Source organism: Gopherus flavomarginatus, chromosome 7, assembly GCF_025201925.1.
Source record: "Gopherus flavomarginatus isolate rGopFla2 chromosome 7, rGopFla2.mat.asm, whole genome shotgun sequence".
Taxonomy (NCBI): Eukaryota; Metazoa; Chordata; order Testudines; family Testudinidae; genus Gopherus; species Gopherus flavomarginatus.
In genome coordinates, this window is record NC_066623.1 from 7,943,766 (window position 1) to 7,963,629 (window position 19,864).

Below are 19,864 nucleotides of genomic sequence, written 5' to 3' on the forward strand. Positions count from 1 at the left end.
TGCCCCAAGACCCTTTGTTGCTTTTTACAGATCCAGAGCAACTTGGTTACCCCTCTGATACTTGACACTATGCAAGGCCCCAGAAGTAGGTGGTTTGCAGAAAAGAGCCTGGCACCAGAACCAGGGCTTTTGAGACTATACATTTTATAGGGACAGTCCCAATTTTGGGGTCTTTTTCTTATATAGGTCCCACCCATCCTGATTTTTCACACTGGCTGTCTACTCGCCCTAGCCAGATGAAAAGTAAGAGGGGTACTGTAACATACTCAGACTTTTGTAAAGCATTTGTCTTGGTATTACAGCTTTTTTTTAAAAACAAACTAGAATATAAAATTAACCTGGTATGCATTATATAGATTAAAAACTGGCTAATAAGTGTCACTACATAACTGTAAACAGAAACTCAGGCCCGAGCAGGTGTAGTTTTGAGTAGGGTCCTATAGGGCCTAGTTCTTGGGCCTCTGTTATTAATCAGAGCTCCAGAACAAAACAAAATCACTGGTGAAGTTGGGCCATGAAAAGTGTTAAGGAGTAGTAAGAAAGGAAGAGAACAGAGCACTGATAGACTAATCTGGATCACTTGATAAAGTAGGTGCAAGCAGAACCACATTTTCGTAAAGCTAAATGTAAACCTAGATATCTTGGTATAAAGAATATAGGCCATACTCATAGGATAGTGCTTCCTAGGATAGAATTCCCTGACTGAAAAAGGTGAGGGGAAAGGGTGGGTGGAGAAAGAGCATGTGATAGTGGATAATCCAGTGAACATGAACAGGCCCTTTGGCCACAATGTTGCAGGGGCAAATATGCTCCTTAGATGCATAAAACAGGGAAACCTAAGGGGAGAGACTGCACCTCTATTTTGCATGAATACAACCACGGCTGGAATACTATTACCAGTTCTAGTGTCCACAGTTCACATAGGATATTGGAAGAGTAGAGTGAGGTTCAGAGAAGAGTCACAAGAAGGATTAAAAGAGTAGGAAACACCTTGTAATGACTGAGCTTTTTGTGTCATCCACTGATCAGGTTTTAAGTACCCCTAGAGAGAATAAATATTTGATAATAGGCTCTTAAATCTAGCAGACATTTTGTATTTGTGCAGAACACACCCATTCAAAAAGATGTCCATCCAAATAGCATGCCCTGAGGGGAAGCATGCATGGATCAGGATGGCTGATGCTGCCGTTGTGTCAGTAGAGCAAGGGAAGGGAATTGGGGGGCATGCAGACATGTGACGGAGGTTGGGAAACCAAAACAGTCCAGGCCAGTGTGGAGTTATCAGGATAACTGTCTCTGTGTCCCGTTTGACCTTGTGTGGTACCCACAGTATGAGCAGGAGAGGAGGGAAGACAACTGAATTGATCCAACCAGGGTAGGATGAGAGCATCACACTAAGTGCTGCTCCAGACCTCTACTTGAGCATTCACAAAGGATGCAAAGAAGTCTCTGGTCAGAGTTCCACATTTGTTGAAGACGGCTTGTAGTACATTGTCGTAGAGTTCCCACATGTAGTTGTTCACGAACTGTTTGCTAAGTCAGTCTGCAATCACTTCAGTGTCCCTGAGGGAGAGGCTGTAGACTAGATTATCTTGTGGTCGATACTCCAGTTCCAAAGGGTGATTGCTTATGAACACAGAACTGGTGACCTCATACCCAGTTTGTTGATGTAGCACACTGTCGTGGTATTGTCCAACACAGTAAAAATATGGTGGGAACAAATGCGACGGAGAAGGGCCTAGTATGCCTTTCTTACATCTTAGCACTCCAGAATGTTGATGTGCATCCTGGATTTCCAAGGGGTCCATGTTCTGAGTCATGTCCATCCATATGTGCTCTCCACCCTAAAAAGGGAGGCATCTGTGATCATAGTCTTTTCCAGGAAGGCGGGGTGGGGTGGGGGGGAGAAGGGAACTCCTCTTTCACAGACCTGATGGAGGTTCCCACCACCACTGGAGGGATGAGAGTACCTTTGTGGGAGGAGGAGAGCCACAGTATCATGAATGACAAGTAAACCTTCTGGTGCCACATCCTGAGGTTGTGAAAAAGTGAAGACGAGCAAAGGTGGTGAGATACATGCACAAGGCCATGTAATCCAAGAGGGAGATGAAAGTCCTGGCCATGACTGACATTGTTCAGTTCTTGCAGAGTTATGAGTTCTTGCAGAATCTGGAACCTGTCCCATGGTAGGTAGGCTTGAGCTGTGACCGAGCTGATTGTGGCCCTTACAAAGTGTAGGCGTTGGGTAAGTTTTAAGGTTGACTTTTTTGTTTTGATACTGACCCCTACGGAAGAAAGGAAGCCCAGCAACAGAGGCTGAGGCCTGAGCTTCTTGTCTGGACTGTGCTGCCAGAAGCCAGCTGTTGAAATGCAGGAATACAATAAGTCCATAACGTCTTATGTGAGCTGCCACTGAGAAAAGCTTGGTAAACACTCTGGGAGCCATCATGAGTCCAAAGGGGAGTATTCTGTACTGGAAATGTGAGCTGACCATATATCTGAGGAACCATCTGTGGGCCAGATAAACGTCTATGTGAAAGCAGGCATCCTGCATATCAAAAGCTGTAAAGCACATGCCTTTTTCTAATGAGGGGATGATTTCAGATGGTAATACTAGCAGCAATCTTAGCTTTAGGATGAATTGACTGAGAAAACAAAGATCCATGATAGCCAAGAAAAAGGGTGGATGGAGACTTATCAGGAAGTAAGTTGAATAGAACCCCGTTCCTCAATATTCCAGAGGGATATGCTGTCTTGTTCCTCGCTGTAGTAAGGAGCATACCTCCTGGGTGAAGGTGATGTTGTGAAATTGATCCCAGAAGAGGGATCAGGACGGGGGGCTGTGGATGAGGTAGCATGCTGACCTCTATCATAGCCATGGTGGATGACATTTAGCACTCATCTGTCTGTTATTGCACTCCAAACTGAGAAGAATACAGATGACCCCCAAAGGGCTGGGGTGCTTGTATGCAGTAGGCATTGTGTGATTTACTGCTCTCTAGAGTTTTTCTGAAGTATTGTCTCTCTGGTGGTTGCATCTGAGAAGAAGAAGAATGCAAAGGTGGTCCCAGAGGGCGTGATCTGAGAGTTTTCTGATGCTTGCGTGGCAGTTCATAGGACCTCTGATGGAAGAGCTGCTTGGTCCTGTTGCATTGTGTAGGTGGAGGTGGGTGGTAGAACTGGCACTTCCATGCAGGCGTGTAAATACGCAGGGTATGCACTGTAGCTCTGGAATCCTTGAGGGTATGCAAGGAATAGTATTTTTGGGTTAAAAAGATGGGATTTGTTGAAAGGGAGATCTTAGATGATATTTTGTACCTCCCTGTGTAAATTAGAGGTATGGAGCCACAATTCCTGCCACAAACTATACCCATGGCCATGGACCATGCAGAAGTGTCCACTTCAATCAGCTGAGGATGCAGCGAAGTCCTCGCCACTAGTTTACCCTCTTCTATGATCACTTGGAGTAGGTATACACACGGCTGATGTGTGCCAAGCTGTCATAGGCGGTTCGGGTAGAGTGTTGTTGATGAGTAGCTCAACTTTACCCAGTGCCAATGAATAAAGGATGTCCAGGAGCTGGTGTTGGGTATCCTGTACCTCCTCCAGTGGGATGTAAAGCTCCCCTGCCACCCTCCTTAGGAGATCCTGAAATTGGCAGAAGTATTCAAGGAATGAAGAGGACACCAAAGCAAGTGCCACATCCATAGAGGAAGACTGAAATCTCTCTTGCTGTGTTGGTACCATCGGAACCAGGCTGAGCAGCTATTCCTCTATCGCTGGTTCTGAGCGTCTTCTGGAAGGCACGCAGGACAGGAAAACTGGAGAAGTATCCCTTGCCAAATGTGTGGATTCTGACGATGAGTATTGTGGCAAAGGTCCCCAATAGGGCTAGTATGACTGATCCCAAAGGTGTTGAGAAGGACCCCCATGGCGTGGGAAACCAATGACTCTGAAGCAGCTGCAGCCTAGGATATAGTGCCACAGTGTAGATGGCTTCTTTCAGGAGTCCTGACAGCAGTATGTGATGGACAGACCATGCCCCTTATCTCACTCATCTGAAGATGAGAACTCTAAAACAAGTTCTTCAGGTGGCACTGTCGGAAGCATGTGGATTGCTGGAGCAGGAGGTGAATGATAGGCCAAGTGTGGCATGTCTATAGGGGAAGGTACAGTCTCCTAGAAGTGGAGGGTCTGGACAGGCATGGAGAGGTTAGGTCTCCCAGTGCAAACGTATCCTGGGGTTCTGGTGCCCTCCCCAGTGTCCCAGGAGTTAAGGGCACTCTCTCGATACTTGGTAATGGTGCCAAAGTGGTAGACTTCCCCACAGCAGAAAGGTATCATTTTATGGGGCGCTAATGCTGTTGGCGTCAGTTCTATCCCTGGTACCAGTAGATCAGTCCTCCTGTGGGACCTCTTCTCATGCTTATGAGGCTTGGCGCGTGCTCCTTCACCATGACTGGAGGAAGTGGAAGGAGTGTCTCCTTTCTTGGCCTTGGAGGAATGCTTATGACCGTACTTGTTTGCCTCTTGAGTAGGCCCCAGCATAGGATCCATAGTGGTGGTACTGCTGGTCCCGGACTCGGATTCTGTAGCAGCAGGGGCACTCCACTGTCTCAGGCCAACGTTCAGGGAGGTTCCCCAACCTGATTCCAAGGCCTCATGGCAACTTCCGTCTTTAGGTGGAGAGTCAACCTTCAGGTACAGCTTGCACCTAGATGCAACATGGCCCTCTCCCAAGCAGTAGAGGCAGCGTTGGTATTTGTTGCTGACTGAGAAGGAATGTGGGCAGGAGGCAGAGATTTTAAGACCAGAGGGTGTTCAGCAGAGTCCAGTACACCTGCGTATGGGTACAGAGACAAAAGAAAGGCCCCCAAACAATTCTACTCTAAAGCTACTAGAAACTACCTAAAAATAAACAGTAAAAATCTGTAAAACACTATATACAAGTTTAAGAAAATGTGTCACAAGCAAATGGATACCACTCATTCTGACCAAGACCACGTGGCAGTGAGAAGGAATGGCAGTTGCAGTCAGACCAACCTGGCTCTTATGACTTCGGACTAAACCATGAAGGGAGTTCAGAGCACATGCACAGACTAATGGACACTACTACTTTTAAATTCTCTGGCTCCAGACGCATGGTGTTCATGTGTAAACCCTCAGTGGAATACAACAGGGACCATCACTTGAAGAACCATACATATGAAATAATATTGCTGAATTAAAAGTGAACTCAGTTGTAAACAAGCTGTTGGTTTGTGCAGGAGAAATATACAAGTACAGCAGGTTAACTGCATGTGCAGCAAAGTGGAAAAATGAGGTTCTGCTACTTTCCAAGTCCAAGGCTTGGAGCCGTCCAAATCCCACTGCTTATTAAAATGGAATGAGACTGCAGTCTCTGGCTATCAAAAAAAAAAACAAAACAGTCAACTAGTGGAGTTAGGCAATAAGGTTGGAACAACTTAAATGCACAACACAAGGGGCACATCAGAATTTAACAGATTTCCAGAGATACCAAATCCTTGGATTCAGTTTATTATCTAGCTTTAAACTAAATTTACATACCAAAGATTTTACTTTTATCATCTTAAAAATATAATTTACAGACTTCATTTAAATGTTTAGGATTCACAGCTTTTAGCAATGAAGGCAATGTTTAAAGCAGAGCTGGCAGATATCATGGGCTGCCTATGCCCTGCAGTTAGAGCATAAATAAAATGTTGGTATTTTATTCATAATTAAAAAAAAAAAACACAAGACAAGACTAGTTTACTTTCATGATCCAGTGCTAAAAATAGTTAAATATATCCAAGGCTTCTGGGCCAAATCATAGCTACTAGCTTCATGACGACGCTACATTTACTACCTTTTCTAATCAGATTGTGGGCCTATAACAAATCCCATCTGGCATTCAGCTCCAATAGCTGCCCCTTTCTCTTTGCTCAGTTGTTAGAGTAGCCATTAAGCAAGGCTGCAGCTCCCCTTCACCTCAATACTGAAAACCCAGAGATAAAAGCCTTTAGCTATTTTTTAGCCAATTAGACAAAGAAAGCTGTATAGATTTAAGTTTCTTTATTAATCAATCAGAGTAAACTTACATTTATAACTTATCCAATATATTTATATATGCATACTGCATCTACAATTATCCTTTTTCAAACAGACAGACAGGACTTTTCTGTGAGAGAAGTCACAGTTCTCATTTAGCAACACTTGAGGATTTTGTTTTTGAAACAATTTATGGAGGCAATACTGGCATTTAGAGATAAGTGCATATGGGGATAGCAGAGGGGTGCAGAGAAACTGGTCACTAGCACCATGTTTGCTGCCACAGGTTGAGTGGAGCCATATGTAGAGGAGATAAAACTTCTTTACTAGTAATGAATATTTGTAAGAATACCCTCTCCATCCCAGAGATCCAAATCTTAGACACTGTCAAATACATTTTAAAATCCACATTCTCAAGTTCTGTTAATTCACTGGATAACCAAACACTTTGAAAGGCCAGTTTACATCCCCACTTACTTTTTACTAAGAAAATATCAGTAAGTTTGCTATGTTTCCTTTACCGCCTTTCACTGATCACAATTCCAAGACGACTATTTTTCAGTCTTTCCAACATACTCTTTACTATTTCAGATATTAAAAATGCCAAGTGAACAGTGACACTCAAATCTATGGTAGAGTCTGTTGGCTCTGTAGAACCAGTTATCGAACAGATTTCTTCATTAAAAAGGTGAGAGAATTCAGGTTTTGCTATATAAAGCCCAAATGACCCTTTACAAGAAGTCCATTTACCACTGCACTTATGTGCAGTCAAACTGCTTTCCACTTACTAAAATGCAGACTTCTTTCCAAGTACTTTTAAGAGTCACTAACTGTTCAAGTCACAGGTGGGAGATAACTGAAGCTTCAGGTAGTCAGAAAATACTGTTAGCCTTAATATATTCTCCTTTTACTTGGAAGTGGATAGCTAACAATGCCAACCCTTTTAACGAAATTGGCATCTTATCCTTTTATCTATTCAAAAGAGGCTTGCCATTTAAACACTGGAGGCAAAGTTAGATGCCATGACAAAAGTTAAAACTGAAGTTTTCTATCCATTGTGGAGATTCACCATTTAATGTAGTGACTATTTAAAAGATTTACACTATGGGACCAAAGAAAGCCATCACATGCAAACAGGAGACCCTTTCAAAGAGGTCCAGTAGAAGCAGAAAGATGTGTACATTCAGCTTTAATGCAATACTATTTAATAGCTGATGTCTGAAAAGCATTTCAGAATTTCACTTCTAGCAGTGTTTTGGAAGAGAGGGTGTGTGTAGGAGAAAGTACTGGAAATTAAGGCAGTTTGTACATGAAGATAAAAACAGCATTAAGTGAATTGCATTAAAATAGGTTTGTAAATTGTGCCGAGATGGTAGCTGAACACCAGAGGCCATCTATGAATTGGCAAACCTATCTACACCTATTTTTATCTGGGAGGGACTAAGTCACGAGTAGTACCGCTACTCTATAAAAGCTATCTGGAAAGCCAAGAAGAATTAAATTAAAAGCAGTGCCTATAAAACATGACAGCTTCCAACAGCAGGGCAGAAGCTATTTTGGAGAGGGTAAGATGAGGTGTTTAAAAAGTGAAGAGATGTCCCATTTCTAGAAGTAAGTTTAAACAGAAGTCTAAGTTTACCATGTTCTACTTGCACACTACAGAGCAGTCAAGCAATCCTGCTATGCATTTACGATCACTGGTATTAAAACAAAACAAACCACCAACTCTCTTGGTTAAGGACAGGCAGCCAGAGCTTTTGTTTTTAAATGTTAGACATTGGTAAGATGGTTTTTAAAAACTGGGGTAATTTTTTTTCTAGAGTTGTTCTTCACCTTCTACCCTACTCTAAACAAAAATACAAATTGAACATGGAGTATTTCTGTTCAGTGCAAGGAGAGCAATTTAGGACATTTAAAGTTATTTTGAACAAAAGGCAAAAAGCTAGTCTTTGTAGACATTAACCTTCCCTCTTTAATACATTTTGGTACACTAATGAAAGCATCAGAGTCTACCATCTTAGAGGTATGCTCTGGTGGTGGTCATTTGCATTCCACAAAGAAACAAACAAAATAAAAAAAAACTTTTAGAACAGTATAATATACTAGACGTGACATTTTTTAAAAAAAAATTTATTTAACTGGATTTGGAACCCCCTATATTCACAATATAATTTAGAATGCAACTGTTACATGAAAAGCAGATGAAAGACTCAAATGGTTACACATACCAAGTAGGTTATTCCATGTGCTCCTTCCCCATCTACAAATACTGACATCTTTGCTTCTGAAATGAGTCTTTAGGTCTACTTGTCTATTCTTTTCTCACCTCCCTGTCTCTATGCAGGAGTTTACATACAGGGCAACAATAAGGAGATTAGGGACACTGTCGTATCCAGTGTTTGGACCCTAGAAAGAAGTAGGTGTAGCTTAAAAAACAAAAAAACACCCTTTTGCCCCACAAAAAACACAAACAAAAAACCCAACACACCTATAAAAGTTTGATAGTGAGCCAAGCATAAAGTAGTTTTCAGTAGTGGAGGCCAACCTACACTCTGAAGAAGCTGCATAGTAGCAGAGAAAGCTAGGGCCGGAGGAAGGGAAAAGTATTTAAAAAAAAAAAAAAACAAACCAACCCCCGAACAACCACTGCCTACTGTGAAGAGCTCAAGAACTAAAGAAATCAGACATCCGGCCTCTTTGAGTCTTGCAAGACTAAGTACCATAGTTAAACCTACCCCCACTACCTTAAGCCAATTGTGAACACTTAACTGGGCAACAGCCATAGGCAACATGCTTATTTCATTGCTTACCTATGCTCTCCCTCAACAAGTAAATGAGAGGGCTTTCTTGGGAATAATCAACACATCTTAGTTAGATAGTTTCTTGGACTTAAACTTCCTTCCCATCCCTAATTTCCTTATTTGAGAGGACTTAAAAAAAAAAAAAAAAAAAGTGTCAATGTAGCCACGGACTGCTAACATGACCACCAAATTTAAGGGATATACAGGCATTGCCAGTAATTTCCATGTTTATAAAAAAAAAAGTTATAAAAACTGCATTTCATCAACTAGCATTTTTCTAGATCTGTTATTTTTCATTGATCAATTAATACATTAAATTAAGCTAAGGTTGAGAGACTGGCAAAGTTCTACCAATCTATTTAAAAACAAACATAAAAGGTTAGTTTTGTTACATTCCAAAATCCACAGCCCATTACATTAAATGCATCTTTCTACAGGAATGGTGTTCTTTTTAAAGAGATGATTGCAAATATTTTACTGCTAGACACTCAGTTACATTGGATAGTGTGACTGGAACCTGCGGATGGTGAAGTCTTGAGGTTTGTTTGAGTTTCAACATAAGGTATCCAAGGTCCTCTCCCAGAACCATGTTGGGGGAAAATATAATCATAGATGAAGTTCTTATGATTTTTTCAATCTATTCATGCTTTCTTCCTCCTGCAGTATTAAAAGAAAGTGAAAGTGTGGTTTAAAAAAAAAGAGTCTGGTCTTCTCTTCTGAATTTGCTATTAAGGTAGGAAATATTCTAAAGCTAATTTACAAATTAACAGTTGTAAACTACTGCAATACTACATTGGAAATAGAATGAACTTTTCACAAAAAACAACAATAATTACCAAAGCTTCCACTTTGTTTTTTTCCCCTGTAACTGCTGATATACTAACCCACTTTTCAGGGCTGATTTACAGTATTTACTCTGAAGTTTAGATGAACTGTGATCTTTTGTTTTCACAATGAAAGTTCACTTTAAAATTTGGTTCTTATACTATGATGCATTCTAAGAGGAAAACAAATACTTTGCTACCATGAACGCACGCACTCCAAATTCCCTATGACTACAGCAGAAAGTGTGTGTCATCTTTTCTTGGCTTACTGGTTTTATGCTCGGACATTTGTCTTTTACTGTAATAGTGCCAACCACAATTTCTTGTCCTCTATACAGGGCAGCTGCTTACTAGCAGACTTCTAATTTCTGCAGGCTGCTGCCATTATTCCAGTCCACCTCTTTGCAATATTAAAGGATAAGTTATACTACTCTACAGAGGAGATATTTGGGTACCAATGTAGCTTTTAGTCAGATATTAAATACAACTGCCATATATACTCGCTCATTAGCTTATTTGTTTATAAGCCAACCCCCCAAGATGGTTAGGCAAAAATAGCAAAAACTGTATGACCCTTTCATAAGCCAGCTCTGTATTTCAGGGGCTGGCAAACTTTGGCTCCTGGCCCGTCATGGTAAACTGCTAGTGGCTCAGGACGTTTTGTTTACCTGGAGCATTCACAGGCATGGAGCCCCTCAGCTCCCAGCGGCCGCGGTTTGCCCTTCCCAGCTAATGGAAGCCATTGGCTGGGAACGGCAAACCACAGCCACTGGGAGCTGAGGGGTCCATGCCTGAGAACGCTCCAGGTACACAAAACAACAATGTATTAGATATTCAATTCAATGATTCCATAGGGTTTTAAATCAAATTTTGGTGTAGACCTGTTTATAAGCCGACCCCCACTCTTTGATGCATCACTTTTACCAAAAATATTCGTCTTATGAACAAGTATATACAGTACTTCAAAAAGCCATTGTAGCAGTAGCAATCCTTGCTAGTTGCCTGAGTAGAGCAGCAAAATGGTTGAGGGCAAGATTTTCCAGAGTGTTCAATGGAGTTAACTACTTCCACTGTCTTCAGTGGGAGTCTTACCATAGATTCAGTACACTCCACATCTACTATATGGCAGCAGTCAGGCCAATAAGGACTGCTTTTGAAAAAAGCCACCCAAACACACTGTATAAGACGACTCAACATTCTTTCATCTCTAGAAAAGGTCCCTCCCAAAAGAGGAATGAAACATATTGGTACGGTAGTGCTTTGCTGCTGCTCTGTATAAATTGAAGGATTTCATTCCACATATCCACATTGGTCCAGGGGGTCTCAAACTGGGGGCTGGGACCCCTGAGGGGGGTCACGAGATTATTACACGGGAGGTTGCAAGCTGCCAGCCTCCACCCCAAACCCTGCTTCGCCTCCAGCATTTACAATAGTGTTAAGTATATTTTTAAAAGTGTGTTTTTATCAGGGGGTCGCATTCAGAGGCTTGCTATATGAAAGGGGTCACCAGTACAAAAAAGTTTACCAGAATCACTAGTGCAGTGGTTCTCACTGTTCAAAATTGCAAAGTTTATATAAGATTTAAGGACCAATATTGGATCATCTTGTCCATCCCAGTGCCACTATTACAGATTACTGGATTTTGTACTAGCCAAATCATGAACATCTCAGAAAACTGCACCCCATGAGTACTGGAACCCCCTGTCCAATAGAGTCCACCTCCTGAACCTGGTCCTTCACTTCCCCTGTGCAGGCTCTATCTAGCAGAAGATGTTGACGATCCCAGGCTGAGGGACTGCGAGAGGTACAGATTGTGTCAGTACTCCTTGGGTGCACCCTCTGGCTCTCTGCTTGCGGAGTACCCATGGCCTTCCCAGCAGAGGAGGGTAACTGCCAGCTGGGTAGCTGTGGCAGTGGATGAGTGAGCGGGGCAGGGAGCCTGGCCTGACCCCTGGAGTGAGGTCGCCCACACAAAGAATTAACTGTTTAACTTGTCAGACAAAGCCCCCTCCCCTTCACTGCAGTCGCATCAGGTCCTTGCTCCCCCAATAACCTCATTGTGCTGCTCTTGTGGGGGGCATGCCCCTCCCGTTTGGGAAACTTACATATGTAAGTATAAGAGCTTTATAAGTTTACCCATGTTCTCATATCCTGCCCCATCATTGTAGTACTGCAGTGACTCTAGGCAAGTGTCCCCGCTTATGGCTTCTCCAATATTTCAGACGTCATAGCCCATTAGAACCCATTTTACTATAGAAACTAGTATAGACCAGGACACAGGGGTTATTCCCTTTCCTCTGTTTTCATATCTTTAGTCTCAAATTCTTATATTAGCACTGCCTCAAACTTCAAAGTATCCATCAGAATTTTTTAAATCATCATGGACTAAGCTCAACTATACTTTTGTCACATGCCAGTGGTGTTGGATCATGTGTTTTAAAAGTTGCTTCACTTTTTTTAAGCAAGCTATGCAATCATTAAATATCACTAGTGGACCACCTACATGATCACTTCTACTTAGAAGAGCACCAAAATGTTGCTTTTACCTCTGATGTGGGTTTTCCATCTTCTTCCTCTTCCTCCTCCTCCTCCTCCTCTTGACTAGCACTTCCAACATCAGCATCACTCTTTTGCTTCTCTTCTAACCAAGCAAACATCAAGAATTAAATGAATGTATACTCTGTTGTCTAGGGAGAAATGATTCACCTTAAGTTCTCCACTGACTTCCATCTAGGTCTACCAATAGTACTACCCTCACTTTCTACATGAAAGAGTAAATCAATTCCAGGTTTCTACTCCATTTCAAGACACCTCCATTATGCTTACCCTGCTTGTCCTCATTTGATTCCGCTTCCGCCTCCTCCTCCTCCTCTTCCTCCTCTTCCTCTGCCTTGTCTTTTCCCTCCTCTTTCTCCTCATTCACATCAGGTTGAGGAGCATCAGTCTTTTTGTACTCTGCAGCGCTTGGCTGTTTCTAGAATTTGTCAGAAGAGTCCCACAATAATCAACTGCCCATTTCAGGTTCTTGTACAACCCCATTTTGACTATTTCTAGGTATTTCAGAAGGAAATTCATACCTTTCCAGAACAGCAGAAGAGGACAACAAGGAACACAGGAAGAGCCACAGTTAGGATGTACACCACCCACAGCCAGGGACGCTCTTCAGCAGCTGCCATCATCTGGCCCACAACACCAGGCTAGAAGATAAATTGAATCCTGAAGGCTTGTGTATTCAGCTCTCTTACTCCTGTACACAGCAAGTTTTATGGCTACCTGTGGGCACTGGGTAACTGTCTCCAGTCACACTTAGTAGGAACAGCCTCATAATATACACAGAATTAGTCTGTTATTGCAAAAGCTAATTATTTGCTTTACTGTAGCACCTAGGAGCCCTAAATCATGAACCAGAACAACACTGTGCTTGGCACTGTTCAAACAGATGGTCCCTGCCCCAAGTTTAATCTTCAATGAATGATTTTAGTCTTCTGAAGTCAGAAAAGTATGTGGAACAATATTCGACAATCTAAAATAAAAATTAAAAACACGCAACAATAGGCTATGAGGGTGGCCATTTGTCATGGGCAAGATAAAAAAAAGTTATGTTCCCAACAGTAAAAAGACAGGAAAAGGAGGAGTCCAGCATTCGATGAAGGCGGCATGCCCCACAAAAAAAATTATTTTTAAAAAAGTAACTAAAAAACACATTACATTTGAACAGGAAAAATCCATAAGAGATATTTATGTAGCCTGGTTTTGGCAGAGAAGATTATATCCTTCAATTTGAAAGCTTGTATCAGTTCATGTTTGGGAAAAAAAAAAAAAGTTATCTTTAAACAAGGACTAGCAGCATAGTTTTTTGTAATAGCAAAAGCTAGAGGAGCTTGAAGCTCTTCTAGACAAGAAACAGATACCACTGTTTATTGTTAGAGGTATACAAAAATAAAAACTTTTGCTCCTCACCTCAGCAGCACCATCAGCTGCCTTTTTTAGACCCCAACCATCATTGGCCCAATCTTCTGCCACAACTCGGTCTGTACAGATGATAAAGTTGTCAAAGAAGATGTCAGAGGTCATTGACCATAGTTCAAGGCCCACAGCAGTGAAGGGAGTCATTTTGAAAGGTTCTAGATCTTCAAAGAAATCTGGGTTTGGGATCTTCCTGGGCTTCCAGATTCCCTGGAGAAGGCAAAGAATACTCAGCATCATGCACCACACAAAATGTGTTTTATATTTGGGTCAAAAAACTTGGGAGGGGAAAAAAAGTTGGTTTCCCCACACCTGTAACAAAAAAGTTGCATTCCTGATTACAATGGATAGTCAGTTTAGGTAAATCTTTATTATGTAAAGAGGTTTACAAACCAACTACAAATCTTCTTGGGAAAAATATTTAGAAGAGCTTTTCCCCCACTCCATCCCCATTTAAACATTCCCCTGCCACAGCAGCTGTGAGCTTCATTTTTTTTGGCTTTCATGGGTAAGTTGTGACATTTGTTTGTTTATTAAGGGGAATAAAAAGTTGAACCAGTCCCCTTAGCATGCACAAGGACTGAGGTTATGGGATTTGCATTCCTGGCTATGCCACCACTTTACAGAGACTACAAGAAGCCTCTTGTCTTTCTGTATCGCTTAGTAAACTGGTATACCCTAAGAGGGAGCAGTGTTCTGATTCTGGCCAGCAAGTTACCTAGAAGCATGAGACCTACCTGGTAGTTGGGGTTATCAATCATAGGAGGCTTCCATTTGCCTTTGTAGTTGGGATTGTCAATCATAGGTCGTTGCCAGGTACCACAGCCAGGGGCTGACTCACATTTGGGATTTGCAATCTGAGGTGCCTCCCATTCTCCATCCATATCCTCATCCCTGGAAAAGCAAACACATTAGGGGAAAGAGGGTTTTTTTTTTTTGTTCTAGGTCTAAAAAACAAAAACAAGGGGCGTGGGGGTGACTCCTTACCATTTCTACATTGTAAAGTATCATCCCCATCCCCAAAGTAAAGTAGTAAAGAGTTCTATGGATGGAAAGCAATGTGAGGGCTAAGCATTAGTCATGTTTTAAGAGTAAAGTTATTGGTATTATAGCCACACCTAAGAGCCTCAGTCATGGACCAGAATACCACTGTGCCAGAACCAAAAGATGATCCTGCCCCAAAGAGACCACAGAAGGATACAGATGGAGCACAAGAAAACTAGACAATGACTATATGTTCTGTTCTTGCTACTCAGATCTGTGTCTTACTCTGGCACAAACATTATTAGCAACTGTGACACTCTGCACCCCATATTCACCATAGTGATATAATTATCATGTATCTAGTACAAAATGTGTCACGTGAGGTGTCAATGGAAAAGTTATGGTTTGCGGAATATGATTATCCTATTTGTATGCATGTATAATTTTTGTATCTGGAGTTATGAATATTGACTACGCATCTGTATTTCAAAGGTGCTTGCTCCTCCCACAAGTTAGTTTACATTCATTATAGCCAGCACATTGGGAGTGGACTATTCAAGATAATGACCCATTGATGAACACAATGGGCCACGGGAAAAGCTTATTCTCACTTGATGGACTTCCCTGTGAATGCGTCAGCCAGTATATGATTAATGGCTGCTATGACGCATCGAAGCATGTAAGGGCATGTGACTAAATGATGTGATTCTGGACTCCATCTTGTGCCTGTACTTTTTCACAAACTGTGCAGGGAGATTTGCTTGGAAATTGGAACAAAAGGTCCCTCCACACGGAAGACGCTATAAAGGGGGAGGTGACATCACCACTGGGGCTCACTCTCCCTACAACTCAACACCTGGAAACACCTTAGGAACAAAAACTGAACTGAGGAAGGTGGTCCCAGGCAGGAAAGAAGGAATCCCAGCCCAAATATGAAAGATCTGTAAACTGCTTGTACTATCAGAGTGAGATACTACTCGATTCAAATCTTGTCTAGTGTATAGAATTAAGACTGCAATTTTGTTTATTTTTTAGGTAACGAACTTTGATCTGTATGCTATTACTTATAATCACCTAAAATCTTTCTGTAGGTAATAAATCTGTTTTATATTTTTATCTAAAACAATGTGTTTGAAGTGCAAAAAGGGAAATCTGCTCAAGAGCAGAGGCTGGTGCATTGTCCTCCCCATATTAATGGGGGAGCGGGAGATACAGGGGGGACGACTGGGAAATAAACTTACACTGGTCAGGCTTTTGACCAGAGCAAGATGGTACAGCTCTGGGGTCTTAGGCTGGGGAGGGGGATTGGCTGGAGCCTCTATAGTTAGCTCATTAGTGGCTAGGAAAAACATTTATGTAACTGCAGCTAGGGGTGTCCCTGCCTATGAATGTTTGTGTAAGAGCAGGATCTGGAGGAGTCTGCAGCTTGTCACAGCATCACAGTGAGTGAGGGAGTCCAGGATGGAGAGAGAGAAGGCTCAATGGTACCCCAGTTCCAGGATGCACCCCGGGGAAGTCCATGACAGCAACACCTTCCTCTAACAGTTTATGTCTGGTCCATGGTAGCTCAAGTGCTGCATTATACTCCTGAAACCCAGTTAGTGCCTTTGGGTCACAAAGTGAGTATCTGATAAACTGAAGCACAGCAATTACTGCTTTCATACAAGACAGACAACTGGAAGTCTAGTAACAGCATACCAGTCCTCTGGTTTCTCTGCATCAGGATCAGCTACATATTCTGGCTCATCATCCAGCCAACCTTCTGGCTTCACAGCATCATCATCTGAAATCTTCGCAGGAGCATCCTCATCCCTTGGGAAAAAGATACAAGGTTGCTATTATATATTCCTGCCAAAAAGATTTGGCAAAAAATAAATAAATAAATAAAAATAAAAACACAACCCATAAGGCTTAAGACACTGTTGCACTAGATACAGATCCTCATCTAGCCTGATTCCTAAGACAATGACTATATGAAGAGGATTACCAACTGACTGAACAATTATGTTTTGAATATGAAAAGGCTAAGTACTAACTGTGGGAGGCTTTTTGCTACCCCACCATGTTAGTCAGAGTACGCTCCTATTCCTTTATCTGTCTCAGGGCACATTCCTCCCAACACAATGGAGAGAAGTGACAACATTTCATGTATCCTCAGAAAGAAGCAGCCCAGGGAAAGCATGTTAATGAGCAAATATGTCATGTATTGTACCCAGTAAAAACGTGTACCCAGTAAAAACGTGTTCTCTCTCAGGAACAAATTCTATTACCCCTGAACTTTTAATTATTTACCATATGTCTAGTCAAATTGACAAGGAAACACTAGTCAAAATTCAATTGTTGATTTAGCATTTTATGACTATCAAGAACAGAAGACAACATACCCCCTTTTCCAAATCAATTATGGATAACAGCAAGGTGGCAAAGCTTGCAGATGATACAAAGTTACTAAGAGTTCAAAGCTAACTACAAAGAGTTACAACAGGATCTCACAAAACGGGGTGACTGGCCAACAAAATGGCACACTTAATTTAATATTAAGTGGATAACAATCCCAACTATACACACAAAATGATGGGGTCTAAATTAGCTGTTATTACTGAGGAAAGATTTTTGGAGTTATCATGGATGTTTTCAGAAAACATCTGTTCAATGTGCAGTGGCAGTTAAAAAAGTTAACAATAGTAAGAACCACTAGGAAAGGGACAGATAAAACAGAAATCATAATACCACTATATAAATCCATGGTACGCTCACATCTTAAATACAGAAAAGGGCAACAAAAACGATCATCGGTATGGAACAGCTTCCATATGAGGAGAGATGTAAAAAACTGGGACTGTTCAGCTTAGAAAAGAGATAGAAGTCTATAAAATCATGAATGGTGTGGAGAAAGTAATAAGGAAGTATTATTTATCCCTCCCCAAACACAAGAACCAGGGGTCACCAAATGAAATTCACAGGTAGCAGGTTAAAGACAAGAACATAAATACTACTTCACAACAACATGCAGCAAACCTGTGGAACTGGTTGCCAGGGGATGTTGTGAAGGCCAAAAGCATAACTGAATTAAAAAAGGAACTAGATAAATTCATGGAGGAGAGGTCCATTTACAGCTATCAGCCAAGATAGTCAGGAATGCAACCCCATGCTCCGGGTTTCCCTGAACCTCTAACTACCAGTAGATGGATCTCTCAATAACTGCCATGTTATGTTCATTGCATTTAAAGCATCTGGCACTGTCCACTGTCGCAAGACACGATTCTAGGCTAGATGGAACTTTGACCCAGTATGGCCACTCATGTTCATAACTGTCAGTCTCTCAATGGCTATCTGGACTGAAGGTGTCAGATTTTAAAGTGTCCATTTGATCCCCATCACAAGAGCTTTTTTGCCAAAATAAGCTCCAGGTATTCTTTATTTAAGTGTTCTAGCACTTGATCCTATGCCTGATCAGACATCAAATGAAGCACATCTATGGCTAAGCAAGGAACTTCATGTAAATGTTACCTGGCTTGCCAATATTCCTGGCTTGCCAATATTAATTAGTGCTGAACTTCATTGTGACACTTATTCAAGTGCAAGGGCATGGAATCAATCTGCAGTCTACTACCAGTCGGATACTACGGTTAGGCTTGAAATAATTCATTTTTTACATGTAACTATCTATCTAAATAAAACATCATTTACCATGCACACAAACTGACAAAAAAATTCCAATCAATATAGAGATAGGCAAAGAACAATGTTGCTTCAGAACTTAAAGTAAATAGCCATAAATTAATGTATGTTTTGACATGTTGACATCTGTGTTAACAGTTACAGCATTAACTTTTTGAATCTCAGTGTCTACTCTCATTAAATAATTGTCTGACCCCCATAATTTCCACAAATTGTGAAAACCGAAATACAAATTAAAAGAAAAGCCTTGAAAATTATAAAAGATAAAAATTGAATTCTGCCAAGCTTAGCTACAGTTTAAACAGATAAATAGCTTAACACACAAATGACTGCATGTCCAGTATCAGATTGGTCAAAACTAGCCAGTTAACTTGAGTACAGGGGACTAAAAAATAAAAATAAAATGGACAAGTGACTAGCTAAGAACTGTTTTAGACCAGCACTAGGTTATCTAGCAACAGCTTTCCCCAATTCCACCACCCAAGCTACTCACCAATCCTCTGGTTTAACAGCATCTGGGTCTGGGATCTTGGGTCTCTCGTCCCAGTCCTCTGGTTTCTGGTCATCTGGGTCCTCAATCTCTCGGGGTGGATTCACAGCAGGAGTCACATCATTTAGGAGATTCCCACTATTCACCACAGTCTGATCAACCAGGATTTCAAAACTATTATCAGGATTCAAGACTGGATGGACAGGGACAGGGAGAAAGAGTTAATAGAGCCTTTTTGGCTAACATAAGGAGAAAATTGAGCTCTACAGAATCTCATTGCCACTTTCTATTCTCCTGCCCTTTTCTAAACCTCAAAACCATTACAATCATCCTTCTAGCTGAAGTTACCTCCACAGTAAACAATAATGCCCAAATGGGGCTGCCAAGGGGAAACAAATAACCTATTTAGTCTTGTGTCAAGGAATAAAAAGACAAAGATTTTTAGAGAGAGTCCTACTCTGGATACCCAATAGGCATGAGTATTACATAGCCTCCTCAAATCAATTACATCTGGAAAAGAGTTCTGCTCTATACACACCTCACACCTGTTACCCTACTTATGAAGAGAAGAACCTAGTATAGTGAGATTTATCAGGTCCCCCCCCAAAAAAAATACATCAGGCTTTGCCACTTCTATTTTCTTAACAGAAAGGACAGGAACTTTAAAGACTGAGAAGTGTAATTCCTTATTTACTTGAAAAGTAACTGGAAAAAACCTGCACCACTCTTAATGGATCTGCTCTGTATAAATTCAGGGCCCCATCTCTGGCCTTTTGTGAAATTAAAAAGCTTTTTACTACTTTTAGCCTTGCAGGGTCATCACATGTAAAACTAGCAGAACTGTGGATTCTATTCTGCCCCATCCATCAACAGAACAGTTTAAAAAGTTCCCAACTGTCAATAGGAGGAGGTGGGGGAGGTTTGATAAATTCACCAAGGATTTCTTTATTACTGGCAATGAGGCATGAAGTTAGACAAACCCAGTTTCAGTCTGGACCAGCAATTAGAGTGTCCTTTTTATACATATATCCTTCACATTTGATAAAGAAATAATTGAGACCACAAAA

At 41.4% G+C, this 19,864-nt stretch overlaps 1 protein-coding gene across 1 annotated transcript in view; it reads right to left on the reverse strand.

Moving 5' to 3' along the window:
• Positions 1-6,060: 6,060 nt before the first annotated feature.
• CANX (calnexin) overlaps positions 6,061-19,864 on the reverse strand; it is a 38,970-nt gene continuing 25,166 nt past the window's right edge. Inside the window, exons 8-15 of the mRNA XM_050961553.1 lie at positions 18,801-18,990; positions 16,325-16,438; positions 14,380-14,536; positions 13,637-13,852; positions 12,754-12,873; positions 12,503-12,650; positions 12,223-12,317; positions 6,061-9,509 (exon numbers count right to left, since the gene is read on the reverse strand). Of these exons, the coding sequence (XP_050817510.1) occupies positions 9,474-9,509; positions 12,223-12,317; positions 12,503-12,650; positions 12,754-12,873; positions 13,637-13,852; positions 14,380-14,536; positions 16,325-16,438; positions 18,801-18,990 (1,076 nt within the window). The 3' untranslated portion in view covers positions 6,061-9,473. The remainder of the gene's footprint in view (positions 9,510-12,222; positions 12,318-12,502; positions 12,651-12,753; positions 12,874-13,636; positions 13,853-14,379; positions 14,537-16,324; positions 16,439-18,800; positions 18,991-19,864) is intronic.